The sequence below is a fragment of the Bipolaris oryzae genome, assembly GCF_000523455.1.
Source record: "Bipolaris oryzae ATCC 44560 unplaced genomic scaffold scaffold_67, whole genome shotgun sequence".
NCBI classification, from domain to species: Eukaryota; Fungi; Ascomycota; class Dothideomycetes; order Pleosporales; family Pleosporaceae; genus Bipolaris; species Bipolaris oryzae.
This window is the reverse complement of record NW_006911343.1, coordinates 245-16,235: the sequence shown is the minus strand read 5'-3', so window position 1 is coordinate 16,235 and position 15,991 is coordinate 245. Positions and strand designations below refer to the sequence as shown.

Here is a 15,991-nt window from a genome sequence, read left to right as displayed (position 1 = left end):
TCCAGGCCAGGCTCACCACCACGTGCCTATCTCTTCTCTGCTTCCAACCATCTACTTATATACATGCCATGCTATCTACTGACCTACTCCCGTACATGGACATCCATGCACTGCCCGGCGAGCCGCCGTGATTGGCGCCCTCTGAACAATGACGCATACTCACGCTCAATCCCATGACCCGGATAATACGAATCTCTCCACTGGCACCCTATCCATCAACACCATCCCCCTTCACCATGACGGCTTCAGATGCAGTCATCAACAATAAACTCTGGCCAATTGTAAAATCGCTATAAACACCCAGCCGTGCTACATGACTAGCTCTGTCATATACTTAGCTGTGCCCTCTTTCCAAGCTCTAGTCTTTACCTAAAAAAGACTCTCCCCCGCCAAAACCTTGTTGCAAGACATTCGTCTACTGCCATTCCCCGAACAATAGTCCGATCATGTGCTCCTACCTCCGCTCGTTTCGACCCCCCACGTTCCTCTCCTTCTTCCGCCTGCTGTTCTCCACAGTCAGCCTCGCCCGATCTTCTGCCTCATCCTCCAACTCCTGGTCAATCATCTCCCGGACCTTCATAATCTCCTCGAGAGAAATCCCTCGCGTGTCCACCGTCACGCTAGGCGCTCCTTCTAAGTATCTCAGGTTCTCAAGCGCTTGCTCAATAAGCTTGTGCAGCTTGGCCTGAGAGTTGAGATTCTCGTGTCTTTTGATGTTGTGTAGGTCTGGATATAGCACTCCATCGCCGTTTTCTGCTCCCTGGAATGCTTGCAGGTATGGCACGTGGGCTGGAAGCTCGTTGTGCAATTGTGCACCAACGCACACCGAAGTTTCATGACACCATGTCCGAGCGACGTTGCGTGGCGTATACCCACCCCCGCCTATGATGAGCAACGGGCGGCCGTATGCCTTGACCGTCTCCACGCAGAAGCCATGGGCTTTGATATTGAGATTGAATCGGCCAAGTCGATCTCCGCCCAGAGAGTCGGCACCGGATTGCAACACAATTGCTGTTGGGTTGTACTTTTCAATTACTGCGCTCGTAACAGTCTTGAACAGCCACTTGTACTGCTCATCATCGATGCCGTCATCAATCGGAATGTTCAGGCTATGAGCCTTGCCGGGGTTTCGGGCGTCGGTCGGGCCCGTCTCGTCAATGTTCCCCGTGCCTGGGAAGAACGGATAACCGTGCTTATCAATGCCATACTTGTGATATGAGAGTGTGAACACTCTGTCGGTTGACTCGAATGCCTGTTCCACACCATCGCCATGGTGAACATCAATGTCAATATATAGCACCCGCTGGTGATGTGATAGTAGTAGTTGGATGGCTATGACGATATCGTTGACATAACAGAACCCAGAGGCCAGATTCTTCTTGGCATGATGCAGCCCGCCTGACCAATTAATGGCAATGTCAGACCGGCTGTTGAGCAGATTCCAGGTTGCGCTGCAGGTAGCACCAGTGTAGAGGGACACGTAGTTCCAGAGGCCATCAAACACTGGACAATCATTTGACTCTCCACCAAATCCATACGTAATGTACTGCGGGTCATCGGGCTGTGCATTCTGCGGGGTAATCTTGCTGAGGTACGATAGATACTCGCGGTCGTGGAAAATGGCTAGCTCGTTAAAGTTTGCTGGCCGTGGCTCGAAAAGATCCATTGTGTACTCTAGTCCATATGCAAGTACAAGTTGTTTGGTGAGCGTCAACCGCCATGGTTTCATGGGATGCGAGCTGCCAAAGTGATGATACTCGACATGTGGGTTGTAGTGAAACGAGACATTCCATCCTTTGGGTCGTTCCAGCCCATGCTCTTCGGCCTCACGAGCGATTACCTCAATTTTCTCAGCATCTGTCATCGCCTTGAAGTCCTGGAAGCTTGCTGGGTAGGCATCATCTGGAGATAGATATTCCTGCACGATGTTGTTGGCAGGTCCGTTGGACGGGATGTAGCCTGGAGTCCGCATATTGCTTGATGATTCAGATGCACTGCCAAGGATAGTGTGGTCAAATTCAGCTATGATGCGTGGTTTCGGAGCACCCTCCCAGATCCAACGGTTGCAGTCGTCCTGTGTCCCGATGAATGTGCTGTTAGTTAATGAACGCGACTTGTTTTCTTCCGCCCGGCGCTTTCCCCAGCGTGCTAGAGTCTGAGGGCTAGGAGGAAGACGCTTTGCTGAATTTTCCTCGGCTGAACTGGTCTGAGGGTCATGAAGAGGGAACAGTACCAGACTACTGTCAGCTGCACTTTCCTGCGATTGTCAGCATGCGCCCGAAGTCATGCAGCTTGAAACATAACCGAAGCTCCATGAGACTGTCCTAGAAGCAATACTAGCAAAAAACCTACTTACACTGAATTTTCGCTTCTGTTTCTTAGCTGTGCCTGTTGTTATTAGTTTCCTAGGCTTCTTCAGACGGTAGTCTACTCTTGCTGCACGCCGCGCCCAAGGGTTGGCCAGTTGCCACTGTGGCCCGTTTAAAAGTGTTTGGAGCGTTGGATCAACAGAATTTGTGGTGAATGCCGAGCTGGTGTATGATGGACTATCTTTTTCTGGGATGTAGTCGCTGTCTTGGTTGCTGTTATCGTCGTGGTCGTTGTCGTAGGTGTCGTCGTCGCCATCTTCACTATCCGTTGACGAAAGGACCGGATCGTCTTCGGCGCTGTTGTCTGATTGGCCGTACTGCTGCATCCTGCCGAGCGCCCGGCTGAACCTAGCCTCTTTGTCAGCTAGCTGTGCCTGTTCATCCAACCCACGCCAACGACTGCGATAGCACATGACAATCCGCTCGACTTACGATATTTGAAAAATAATCGTGTGCAAAGGCTGACCAACTTGAGTGAACTTTGGATATTGTGTGAGAGGGTTAAGACAACAGCTGTTGGTTTTTGTATTCGGCGATTTTCACTTTCATCGCACCTGTGGCTCTTTCACCTGCGCGGCCACCCACGCCTCATCAATTTTCATCGAGGTCACCGTCGCAATAGACGCATCTGGCTTTTCTTGACCCGTTTGAACTCTCCTCGAGGCCCCGAGTGCGTCGCATACTGTCGCCTCGCAGGTTCCTCTTGCCACCCAACAAACGCGTCCCCAGCCGCACCACATCTCCAAACATCTATCATGGCCATCGCAGAGGATGCAGCGACCGTGCTCGAGCAGTTTGTACATGATGGTAACTTCAACTGCATGCAAAAATGAAGCGCGACGCCTGCTAACGATGCATAGTCGCAAATTTGCCAGCTGAGATTACCCACCTGTACGAAGAGGTACAGGCCAAGGACAATCAAATCCAGGAGCTGCGCGCTGCGATACATCAGCGTGATAGCAGCATTCAGAAATTCATCAAGCTAAATGGCAGCTTGGTGGAAAATCCAAAAGAGGCGGGTTATTCCAAAGTCATTACTGCCAGCTACGAAAAAGCGCAGATACTGCAAGAGGAGAAGATTGGGCTGGTTGAAAAAGCCGCGGCTCTTGTAGGTTCTTGGCCCCTACATGGCTGCGGGTTTACTTACAAGAAAACAGTTGGACCGCCACGTCAAACGTCTAGATATCAAGCTACGAGATTTGCAAAATGATGGCTCGATACCTACAGATCCTCAGATGCCCTCACTGTTGAGAGACTCTCCTGGAAATCTGGTCCCACCAGCCTCAGTGACTAACACAGGGGCCAACACGCCATTGCTACCTGTGTCGGGCAACCACGGAGGGGGTGCGCCAAATCTTGCGCAAGCAGCTGCCATTGCGCGACTGAGCAGCGCGACCAACGTAGGGCTCAGTTCGCGGACGAATCCTTCGCTGCAGAACATGCAGACGCAGGCACTCCTGAACCAGCAACGGCTCACCAACGCTCAAAGTGCTATTCAGGCCAGCGCCCGACAAGAGCGAGAAGTGTCGGTGGGCAGCGATACTAAGCGTCGGCGTCCAACAGGCAGTATTGGTCCCTTGCCCTCCGCGGCGTCGAGTTTGGGCCGGCAAGGATCAATCGGGCCAGGTACCCCTAAACCGTCGACACCAGGCTCTCGGGCAGGTAGCGTTGGACCGAGACCACCGAAACATGCACTCACAGTGAAGAAGGCAAAGCCACAGCAACCGCTGCGCAAAGCCGCACTTACAGCAAAGTCTGGTGTTAACAAGAAGCGTCGCAAGGGCGGGTCCCGAGCGTCACCGTCTACGACTGCAGACGACGAGAGCGTAGCGAGCGAAGCAGGGACCGAAGACGAGGACATGGGAGGCATGGGAGGTGGGGATGCAGAGGAAGACGAGTCGGACGACACCAAGTACTGCACATGCCAGCGGGTCAGCTTTGGGGACATGGTGGCGTGCGACAACGACAATTGCAGATATCAATGGTTTCACTGGGAGTGCGTGGGCATCAAGGAGGAGCCGCTGGGGGACTGGCTGTGTCCCGAGTGTCGGAACCAAGCACCGACGAAGATCAAGAGAGCACGTTGAAAGGGGCTAGAATCGAGATTGGCAACGGCTAAGAACTGGGGCCATGTGGGATGGGGTGCAGGCACAGGCACAAGGCAATCGATAGAGCCATGCAGCCGCCAGGGCGTGCGGGAGAGGCGTTGATGCTGCGAGTATTGGGGAGCCACGGGCGCGTGGCCCTGTGGCCGGAGTGGTTGGTGGTGGTCATGTGGATAGAGAGTACATAAGTATGTAAGTACTCGGATGGTTGCTACCCCCCATGCGATTGCAGGCTGCGGTGTTCCCCCCGTAGGTACGAAGGGAAATTGGGGCAGTCTCCACTCGGGCTCGCGACAGGGGGCCGTGATCACCGGGCCAGGCCAGGCCCAGCGGACGAACACGCTGGTGCTGCTGATCGTGCAATGGACAGGAGGGCGCAGCCGCTGGAGCGGGAGTGGGAGTGGGAGTGGGCGTGGGAGTGGGCGTGTCCAGGCACCGGGCTGGTGGAGCGGGTTCCTGTGGTGGTATGTGTATGTAGTAGCAGGTATGTATGCATGTGCCGCAGAGCGGGCGATAAGGCGAAGAGGATGTGCCAGGTGCATAACTACTGGTAGTAAGTATGTAAGGAGCCAAGTAGACAGCATAATAGCAGACCATGTAATATAGACGCGCGCCTCCCGCTGGCGTGGCTGGCCGGGGGTGTGGCGCGGGGGGACGAGAGCAGTGGCGTCATGGGCCTGACAGGCTCTGATTCGCCGGCGGGGTGTGTGGCTGGGCCTTTGCTGGCCTCTGCCTGGGCCTTGACTGGCCCGACGCTCCCCCTTCACAGCCAAGCCGCGGGCACGAAAGGGGCACCATGGCCGACATTTGCATTGGATTGTCACTGCACCAGGCCAGCCTCATAAGTCTGGTGGGCCCCCCCGGCTGGTTGGCCTCGCACATGCTCGTGCTGCCGTGCGCTTTGTTGTTGCCGCTGCTTGCATTTGCGTCGTCTGCGTCGTCGCCATCTCTCTCCCTCTTTTGATCTTTACCCGGCGTGCTTCTCACATTCCCTTTGGCCGCTTGACCGCCTGGCCCCCCCCACCGCCCACTTTACGTCTTGTCCTTGCTGCATCTACTGCCTACTGCCTACTAATTACTGTCTTGCTGATCGTCGCTCGTTGCCCTCCTCGGCGTCTCTCGTCTACTACCACACCTACCGTTTCAGCTGCACCTGCACCCTCCTTCGCCAGCCACTCCGGCTCTCTCCCTCTTTATTTTTTTACCGCCTTTGGACCGTCGATACGGATACGACACTAGCCAACGGCTGTCAGCCCCCGCCGTCTCACGTGCGACGCCGCCCCCGATGAACACTATGAACGCCCGCAGTGGCACCCTGTCACCGCTGTCAACCGACGGCCAAGAGTGGTCCCCCATCAACGGGTACCGGAACATCGCAGGCGACAACCCCTACTCACCCACAATTCCACCCAACACCTACGGCCCAAGCAACCCTGATGGCGGCATGTCGAATGGAATGCGCCCCGGCACCAGCAATGGAAACCCCTCACCGCCCAGCTCTGTTGGGCGCTCAAGCGACGGCACTGGCTTGTACGCCTCGAGCCTCAACGACAGCATGCGACCCATGATGGACAGCCGGAAGATGCAAGCCCTCGAGGAGACCATGGCCGATCATTTTCACGTCCTCAAGGCCTATCTCGGCCCCTACCTCAACGACGAAAAGGGAAACCCACGGCCAAGCAGGGCAAAGGACAAGCTGACCAGGCTGTCGGCCGTCCAGTTCCAGGAACTTAGCACCGATGTTTACGACGAGTCAATACGCAGAGAACAGGATCGCAAGCGCGGAGGGCCGGGTGCGCCTGGAAACGATACTCCGCAATTCCTCCTCCCCAAGAACAGCTTCCACCCCAAGCGCAACCAGGCGCGACAGAAGCTATCCACGCTACCCCTCGAGCGCTTTCGCCAGCTTGCTACCGACGTCTTCTACGAGCTCGAGCGCAGATTTCCCCGCTTCACTGGAGGCGAGATGCCACCGCGCCCATCCAGCCCAGCCATGAGCGTCCAGAGTCGCATGAGCAACAGAGGGCCATCGAGCAGAGCAGGCACACCAAATAGCATGGGCGGCCGTCCTCCGCCTGGGCCAGGCTATCGAGGACCGCCTCCCATGGGCGGGCCAATGGGTGGGCCAATGGGTGGTCCAATGGGTGGTCCAATGGGTGGTCCAATGGGTGGACCTCCAGGAGGACCTCCAGGACCGCCGGGACAAATGCGGCCCGGCTCGGGAAATGAGCCAGGCTCCTTTGGGCGTCCATTGCCCAAAACGTTCCAGTCAAATACGATTGTCCCGAACAAGGGAACTCTGGTTGAAGATGACGATGACAGTGGTGCAGATGACGACGATTCCTTCAATCTCGAGGGCGCTGCTACTAGACGGCAAACAAGCAAGAGCGCAAAGAGTATAAACATGGCCCAGGAAAAAATAGTGGAAGACCTCCAGAATCAGGTGTCGGAACTGCAGGGCAAGATTGGTACCTTGGAGGCTACAATACGAAACAAGGACGAAGAGCTAGAGCGCCTTGAACAGGCTGGCAAAACGCAGGTCGGTGCCTCGGAGACTGACCGTGCAGAGTGGGATGATCTTCGCTCGTCGTTGGAGCAGAAAGTCGAAGATGCAGAGAGCCTCAACTCGTCTCTCCGATCGGAGATAGACAGGTTGCGCAGTGAGAATGAAGACATTGAAAAGAACCTTCGCGCACAGATTGCCAACCTCGAATCGAGACCACCTCCACAAGCGGCGGATAACGGCGACGGCGAGTGGAGACAACGGTGTGAAGAGCTTGAACGAGAGCTGAGTGAGCAACAACAAGTGACAGAAGAGGTCCGAAGAGATGCGTCCATGTTCCTGCAGGAAATGAAGGAGCTGTCAGCTCGTAGTGATGCGGCCGCAGAAAAAGAGGAACAAATGGCCAATCAAGTTCGGTCACTCGAGGCTGAGCTAAAGGACTGGAAATCACGATACGCGCGTACCAAGACGCAGCTTCGAAACCTCAAAGCATCGTCCATGGGCTTGTCCCAACTTGTAGCAGCCGACCTAGGTGGCTACGCCCGCGACTCTTCCTTTACCTCGCCCGATGGAGTCGTTAAAGATGTACATGTAACCAAGTTCCAGCTCAGTATTGATGAGCTGCTTCAGATGGCAAGGAGAGCCAATTCGGAACAGACTCTTGAAGGCATGCGCCATGTTGTCAAGTGTGTCCGAGCAATCACGGGCGATATTGATAACACATCGCTTTCGCAAATCCAATCACCCACAAGCAGTGTGAGCGGCGACATGTTGGCGAATCCAGAGAAGCAACAGGCAAAGCTAAAGTCGCGTGTCAGCGCTACGGCCAACAATCTCATCACGGCCACCAAGAATCATGTGGCTTCTGGTGGACTCTCACCAGTCAGTCTACTAGATGCTGCTGCTAGTCATCTGTCCACTGCTGTTGTCGAGTTGGTCAAACACGTCAAGGTGCGACCTACACCAGAAGACGAGCTCGAGGCCGACGATGAGGACGTTGATAGGCCTATGCCACTCAAACCGGCCGTGTACTCAAACAACGCTGCACCCACGAATGGTGGAGCTACGATGAAGTCTGGCCATCAGCGAGGTGGCAGCAGCAGAGGTGGTAGCAGCGACACTACTCGCTACAGCACATATAGCTCGCCTTATAGCGGTTACGATGGTCATAGCGGGAACGGCGCACCCGACGGCGGCATGCTCGAGTTCAAGGTACATTCCTAGTCAGCATGGGTAGCCACGACCTACTGACGCTCGCAGAACTATCTTGAAGATCAAACGGCTCTTCTTGTCCAGAGCATCCAGCCTCTTGTCACTCTCATACGCAACAACCCAGACGGGTCGCCTGCCGATGATCAACAAATACACGAATACATTCAAGATATTTCACAGGCAGTCGATGACACTGGAAACAAAACCTACGATGCCGTCAATCAGCTATCCAATTCCGCTCTGAAGAAGCACGCCATTCCCGTGGTTCAAGTCCTTGATGAGTGCAGACAAAGCATGCTGGCCGTTGACTTTAGAGGCGGAGGCCGCGAGAAGATCCCACCCCTTGCGTTCAGGACTGCAAGGGCTCTCAAGGTTCGTCTTTTGTGAGCAATATGATGATTGTACATATACTGATCATGAAATAGGAACTCGTACTCCGTGTCGACCGCATCGAATCGGGTGAACTCACTGTCGAGCAAAATCTTACTACTGAGTTGTAGTAGCCAATCACCGAAATAAGTACACATGAACTTTTAATGCGATGCCGCGCACTCGCAATCAAAACTGGCCATCGCCGGTGTATGTTGTACACCAATAAGTATTTTCAACTGGCTGTGCGTGACGCATGGGTAGCGTGGCATGGTATTGAGTTCCTTTTCTTTCTCCAAGGGCAACACTATGTATTTAGTCTTCGCTCCAACTTCTGGATACCTTTTCTTTCCTCCCCTGATTTTCTACTTTGCTGCATAGCTGTGCTGTGCAATGGGATGTTCGCGCCGTCGCCGTAAGGATAAGAGGGACATGTATTCTACATAATGAGAAGGACTCGAAAAGGGGCTTGGGAAAGGGATACCACGATGGAAGAACGGGTCAAGCTGGGAAAGCTTGTATCATATGGAGTAATCAGAACGAGGTTCTTTTTTTTTATTAATTGCATGTTCTTTTTTCTAATAATCATGGCGTGATGGAGAAACAAGTGGGGGGTCATAAGATTAAGAACGTGGCTGAGCACCGCGTGGCTTTTCTACCCCGCCATACATCACAACGCCACACACCGGTAGAGGGGACCCTGCTTTTTCTTTCGCGTGAGGCATCTAGACCGAAGAATTCTAAACTACTTGTGGCTACACCGTCCTCATGACAGCCCGGATGGGGTGAAGTTGTCTGATACTTGGCTTGCAATCCAAGACGACGAAGGCCCGAAGTGACGTCATCACACAGATGTTACGCGTGTGACATGTTAGCCTCTTGGTGCTAATGACTGTCTGTTGTGATTATCATTGTCATGTGTTCTTTGCTTCCCATTATCAGAAGACTGTAGTATTGATCTGAGCATTCGACATTGCAGCTCGATACCACCAACATGGCTCAGCAAATGCAACCCATCTACCAGGGACAACGACCACCGTACAACGACTCCATACTCACAATCACAAAGAGAAGCTGCGCTGATCCTTATGTACTATGGGACAAGGGCACTTACTACATGACCTTTACCTGTGGTGGCCACGTTGAGATATGGTCCGCAGATTCGCTATTCGATTTCGAAGAGCGCTCCAAAAAGACCGTCATATGGCGGCCTCCTCCCAACCAGCCCTACTCCGGTGATATCTGGGCGCCAGAACTGCATTCCATCCAAGGTCGCTGGTACGTCTACTTCGCTGCCGACGACCCAAAGCACGGTAACAAGTCGCACCGCATGTTCGTTCTCGCGGGCCCCCCCTCCGACGAGGATCCTCTCGAACCCAGCAAGTGGAATTTCTTCGGCCGTCTCGCAGGCCTCCCCGAACACCAATGGGCCATTGACGGCACCGTCATTTACCTGCACGGCTCCATGCTCTTCGTCTACTCCGGTTGGCCCCTCGGTACCCAAGCCGACGAGTCCCGCCAGGAAATCTTCATCATCGAAATGGTATCTCCCACCGAATGCACCGGCCACCCCATCCGCATCTCCACCCCCGACCTCCCATTCGAATTCTCCGGCAACAGCGGCATCAATGAGGGCCCCCAGTTTCTGGCTTCACCCGATGGACGCTGGATGGGCATCGTGTATAGTTGCGCGGGCAGCTGGACGCACGAGTACAAAATGAATGTCCTGTACTACACGGGAGGCCACCCGCTAGACCCCCAGTCGTGGGCCAAATCAAATGTTCCCCTGCTTAAAGCTGCGCGCGATGACTCGCCGCCGTATGGACCTGGTCACGGGAATTTCGTACTAGTAAACGGACCTGGGGGACCCGAGGTCTGGGGCGTGTTTCATGCTACGGATGCGAAGACGGGGTGGGAAGGGAGGAAAGCGCGGGTTATGCGTGTTGGATGGGGGAATGGGGGCCCTTTTATGGGTTCGGGGGAGTGTGGGAGGTGTTGTGGTGAGGTTCAGCATTTTATTCAAGGGTGTCCCGGGGGTACGTGTGGTGGGCAGGGTCATTGTGGGGGTGAGGGAGGTGCTGGAGGGGGGTTTATGGAACCGGGGAGGCAGGGGGGACATTCGACAGAGGATTTGAAGAGGGAGGTGAAGAATCTCGTTAAGGGGGGGAAGGGGCTGATTAATAAGTTTTTGAAGTAAGGGGCTTGGGTTGGGATTGAGGGGAGGAAGAGGGAGGTGATAGTCACCTCTGTAGGGGGAATTGATTTGGCTCCAATATCTCCTAGGTTCTAGAGCTTTAGTGGGTTAGAAGATGTGTAAAGTAGATGTTTCCCCTTATGAAGTTGTGCGTCAAGTTGAAGCTCGGGTTAGGAGAGCTGAGTAAGATAAAAAAGCAAGTTCGATCCTCTCAAAGTGACAACCATTGGTTCTAGACATTCAAAAATCGACTGGCGATTACGGGAGATGATATGCCATTTTGCTGTCAAATGCCACTTTTAGCAATTAACTTGATGCGCTCATATGCGTCTAAGCCTTTTTCATGCAGCGGTTGGAAGCCTGCGTGAGACATGTCTACGGCAATCAAGCCCGGACGAACCATCTTTCCCCTATCTGCTTTCTTTGGAAATATCATTCAAATAGTTTCTCTTCATTCTTTCAGATAAGTGGCATGACAGGACAAATCAGATATTGGAGAATGATTGGAGCACGATAATCAAGCCTATGACATGAAGTAGAAGCATGCTCTGGATCTACTCGCACATCCGTCTCACTCATCCTTGAAACCAATTGATAGTTTGTAGTTTGAGAGCCATCATAGAAGTCCAACAGAGCATACTGGCGTTCCCAAGAGTGAGCATGTAGAAACAGAAGAAGCGGAGAAACCAATCGACGCATCTGCGTTGATGATTATACGAGGCCGGAAAAGCATTTCCTCCACCTCTTGAAGAGTTTCCCCTCAGGCCATTTTAGTATTTATAGAGAATAAAAGTGAGGGGCACGCTGGGGGCAGGAAGCCTAACACGTGCGAAAAACGAAGTTCGAAGCGAAGTTATATGATATATTTCATTGAGGGGAAAATCTGGGGTCATTAACAAACCTCGGTAAAGCCTCGTATCTGTACGTACTTGGGGCAAAACTTCGGTTAAACCTGTGACCAAATCCCGGGGGGTGGAACCTGGATTAGACTCAAAGATCGACACGAGGCCAGTCTTAGGATTGGACCATGACGTGCATGCTCGCCAATTACGGCAGTTCGTAGGTTCACATACCTAATCGAAGCTAGTGTCACCATACCCAGTTGTTAGTACGTACGTGAGCCTATTTGGACTGCCGGCCATTCGAATTGCTGTTGCTAACACCCTGTTTCGTACTCCGTTCTTGATCATGTATCCCCACCCGGTAGAGTATTATCCGTCCAATTGCGCCTCAAGTCCTTCCAGTCATCCTGGTTAATCCGGACTTCTACGAAGCATGGTACTTGCAAAAGAGCGAGAGACTCTCATCTCGCAAGTGTATCTCTGCCTCATGCACTACCCCGGGGTACCCACAACCCAAGAGTGGGGCTACACCCCCCTTAGGGAGCCTGGCTACTTTACAACGCTCGTGCATCTCATTCCCAGGCACAAGGTCGACTGACCTAACCTCATTATCGGTAAGACCGTCGATACTGCGGTCCTGCCTAATACGCTAGGTTGCATTACCCAACTTCTCTTTTCATCTCTCTAAGCGCGCTTGAAATGCAACCACCATATAATCTTACGTCCGAGAAGCAATAGTTCAAGAAACTAAGAAATCGGCAGTTATGTTGCGATTTAGAGGAAGCCGGCAATTAACTTCAGGAGTAGAAGAGGTGACTGTGGTCGGACGAAATATGGTATAAATAACTCCGCAGCTGTCTCTACATCAACAGCAGCAAATTCGGTGACGAACTCAGTTCGACTCAACTCTTCGCCCTCCCCACATTCGTCGTCAATCAAGGCAAGCCCCTTTCTATCTTCAACAAAATGCTCACCAAGACTATCCTCGCTACTTACAGCCTTCTCTCCCTTGCACTTGCTGCCCCGGCAGTCAAGGTCGAGGAGCGCCAGACCGCCTGCCATAGTGTACACGTCTTCCTTGCCCGTGGCACCAGCGAGCCGTATCCCGGCCGCCAGAGCTCTGTGGTGTCAGCCATCTGCAATGGTATCACCAACTGCGGCTACGAGGACATCACTTACCCGGCCAGCATGAGCCCAACGTACTGCAGCTCGGTATCAGCTGGCGTTAGTGGCGGCACTGCCCAGATCACGGCTTACGCGAGCCGTTGCCCAAATGCGAAATTGGTCCTTACTGGATATTCGCAGGTATGTGGATCTTTTTATAGGTACTAATAGGCAACCGTATGGCTAGCTTGACTTTGAAGAAATGGCCACCGTGACCTAGCAACTTTGAATTCAATAAGGCAACGACTGTACTGACTTCGATCTTTCACCTAGGGTGCCCACGTCGTAGGCGATATCCTCGGAGGAGGTGGAGGTAACTCGGGCTTGGGATGCACCAGTCCCACTACCACTGGTCTAAACCCTTCCACTTCGCCCGGCAACAAGAGTGAGTTATCTGAATTCTATGATATCAACCCAGCCAGCTAACGAGAAATTATCACGCAGTCAGTGCCGCACTTCTTTGGGGTGACGTCCGTCACACGGCAAACCAATCATATAACACTGCATCTGGTGCCGCCTTCAGCGGCGTAAGTGGACCTTTCTAGAAGCTATTCAGCAATAGCGTATACATACCCCCTTCTTGGGCATTTGCTAACGCACATATGTACAGATCAACCCCCGCACAGGCAGCCAACTCACCTCGCTCAACCGCTTCTCCAACGTGCTCCGCGCTTGGTGTCTCTCCGGCGACAATGTGTGTGCTGGAGGCCGCGACCCCAGCGCGCATACTAGCTACTTTAATGTTTTCTCCACCGAAGCCGGTGCTTGGGTTAAGACTAAGCTCTAAATGTAATTACTTGGCTCTTTCATCTCGAACAGAGAAGCTTTCCGCGATGGCGAAAGACTACTCTCCTTTTATAACTCTTAGTGTAGGCACTTGAGTAAATACAAGACTGTCGTTACCAGAATCTATAACTTAGAGAAAACCCGCACTTGAAGGCGTAAACTCCTTAGATATCAAGCTTTCTAGCACGGCTTGTTCTCACTGATCCATTATCTCAGTGTAGTTTCCTGCCAGCACAGGCCTTGATACAATGCCCGGTATGTGAGCCAAGAACCTGGATCCGTCGCCTCGATGTCATCCGTGATGTTGTACAGGGCAAACTCAGGTAACGTCTCAGCGATTGAATTCTTGGTGTAGATGCAGAAAGCGAGGTGTGGAACGTACTCGGGACACGGGCTCTGTTTACAAAATCTTCCAGTAGCTTTACGAAGGCTGCCGGCACCCAAAAAAAGTGTGATAATACTAAGAGTAGCAATCTTGAATAGCGAGCATTCTTGAATTGCACTGATATGATGTATGCTTGAGACGGACGGATTGGTTTGTTTTTGCACGTTGATGTGCTGTGTGATGACGAGCTGCGGGGAGGGTGTCGTAAAAAAAACCCCCCAAGGAGCACCACAATAGCAGTTTATGTTATTATCCAATGCCATATGGCCAATAAGTCCAGTGGCTGAGTTTAGAGTTTGGAATAAATTTCGTAACCTGACTGGGAGCGGGCTTCCAGCATCGAAAGCCTCCGAATCCCGCTGGCGGAACTCCGCTTACCTGCATCTTGGGAAAAAACGAGAAGGATGTATATATAGTATGTCATTTGCTCCTGAGTACTCTCAACTCACAAGTGAAAGGGTAGTAGGTACAGCAGCGAAGCCCTTAGCAGCGTCTCTCTTGTTTATCTCTTCAATCAGTTTATCACTTGTTTCAACATTGCACAATGGCAGCCCAAGTCCACGGTACCTGCGATCCGCGCTTTTCCGAAGTAAAGTCGCTCGCACAATCCTACCTCAACACTGGGGAAGAACTCGGGTTTTCTCTCTGCGTTAACGTCAACGGTACTGATGTGATTGATATCTGGGGCGGCTACGCCGACGCCGCGCGAACTAAGCCCTGGGAAAAAGACACAATCACATGCGTATGGTCGAGTACAAAAATTATCGCCGCCCTTGCCCTTCTCATCTGCATCGACCGCGGGCTTGTGGACCCAAGCGAAAGAGTATCAAAGTACTGGCCCGAGTTTGCGGCCAACGGGAAGGAAGGGGTCTTGGTGCGGCATTTGCTGAGCCATGCGACGGGACTGAGCGGCTGGCACGAAAACGTCACGTTTGAAGACACATGCGATTTGGAAAAGAGCACAAACCTGTTGGCTCAGCAGGCGCCATGGTGGGAGCCCGGCACTGCAAGTGGCTATCACGCCCTCACCATGGGCCACCTCATCGCCGGCTTGATCCAAAAGGTCACGTATCTCCGCATCGACGAATTCGTCCAACGCGAAATTACCACCCCGCTCAATGCAGACTTTCAATTCGGAGCGCAGGAAAAAGATTGGGATAGGGTCGCAGAAATCGTGCCACCGCCGCCAATCACGGATCTGACCAGCGTGGCCGCCGCAATGAAAGATCCAAGCAGTGTCGCCTTTAGGACGCTGCTCATGAACCCCGGTATGGACGCAACGGTAGCAAACACAGAGTTGTGTCGGAAATCCATGCTAGCAGCTTCAAACGGGTTTTCTAATGCCCGCGCTCTCGTCCGCGTCTTCTCTGCTGTTTCCCTGTCTGCGCCTGAGAACCCATCGTCGTTTTTGTCACCAGAGACCATGGAGCAAATTTTCACCACCCAACAGCACGGCACCGATCTCGTCCTCAGCATGCCGGTGCGATTCGGTCTTGGTTTTGCGCTGCCTGCTGCGGGCTCGATGAACGAGAATCTGCCAGAGGGCAAAGTCGCGACTTGGGGAGGTTGGGGCGGCAGTCAGGGCATTGCGGATGCGGAGAGGAAGGTTACGATTGGATATGTCATGAACAAGATGGAGAATGCGGGCTTGGGTGGGAATGGGCAGGTAGAAAGGAAGGGCCTAGGAAACTACCGGATGAGGAAATTGGTGGCGGCGATTTATGAGGCGCTCGGTGTGCAGTAGACTGCGATTTTCCAGCCAGTATCTCCTGGAAACTAGTAGTATTTCAATCAAGAAACTCTGAATTAATCACAGTTCCACAACGCTCTCCTTGCTGACATCTATACTATCATACGCTTCTCTTATTATCTTCGCCACTGCTTGTTAAGAGAAAGTTAATGTTGAAAGCGATTTGTGGAGAAAAGAGGTAGCATGCAACCCAGAGCCTTTGGACTGGACAGCCACGATAAAGAGACTTAGAATGGTTGAGTTGTCCAAAGCCACATGAGCATTGATAACATTGAATGTGACATTCTCTTCGAATCAAACTCAGATACCAGC

At 52.9% G+C, this 15,991-nt stretch overlaps 5 protein-coding genes across 5 annotated transcripts; 3 read left to right on the top strand and 2 right to left on the bottom strand.

The window, feature by feature from the left end:
• Window positions 1-454: 454 nt before the first annotated feature.
• Window positions 455-1,972, bottom strand: COCMIDRAFT_95628 (uncharacterized protein; the record flags this gene model as incomplete). The annotated part of the gene is made up of 1 exon (XM_007689904.1): window positions 455-1,972. The coding sequence occupies one exon, from the start codon at window positions 1,970-1,972 to the stop codon at window positions 455-457; it is 1,518 nt and encodes a 505-aa protein (XP_007688094.1).
• Window positions 1,973-2,107: 135 nt separating this feature from the next.
• COCMIDRAFT_58088 (uncharacterized protein) lies at window positions 2,108-2,782 on the bottom strand (the record flags this gene model as incomplete). Its single annotated transcript, XM_007689903.1, has 2 exons — window positions 2,108-2,257; window positions 2,357-2,782. Coding segments are annotated over 2 exons (576 nt in total), but the record flags the coding sequence as incomplete, so codon positions are not given.
• A 342-nt stretch (window positions 2,783-3,124) lies between these two features.
• COCMIDRAFT_5376 (uncharacterized protein) lies at window positions 3,125-4,456 on the top strand (the record flags this gene model as incomplete). The annotated part of the gene is made up of 3 exons (XM_007689876.1): window positions 3,125-3,176; window positions 3,230-3,477; window positions 3,527-4,456. 3 exons carry the CDS (start codon window positions 3,125-3,127, stop codon window positions 4,454-4,456), a joined length of 1,230 nt encoding a protein of 409 aa, XP_007688066.1.
• A 1,312-nt stretch (window positions 4,457-5,768) lies between these two features.
• COCMIDRAFT_5375 (uncharacterized protein) lies at window positions 5,769-8,689 on the top strand (the record flags this gene model as incomplete). The annotated part of the gene is made up of 3 exons (XM_007689875.1): window positions 5,769-8,189; window positions 8,238-8,561; window positions 8,615-8,689. 3 exons carry the CDS (start codon window positions 5,769-5,771, stop codon window positions 8,687-8,689), a joined length of 2,820 nt encoding a protein of 939 aa, XP_007688065.1.
• Window positions 8,690-9,552: 863 nt separating this feature from the next.
• Window positions 9,553-15,673, top strand: COCMIDRAFT_36847 (glycoside hydrolase family 43 protein; the record flags this gene model as incomplete). The annotated part of the gene is made up of 4 exons (XM_007689892.1): window positions 9,553-10,751; window positions 13,282-13,285; window positions 14,388-14,391; window positions 14,448-15,673. 4 exons carry the CDS (start codon window positions 9,553-9,555, stop codon window positions 15,671-15,673), a joined length of 2,433 nt encoding a protein of 810 aa, XP_007688082.1.
• Between the last annotated feature and the right edge of the window lie 318 nt (window positions 15,674-15,991).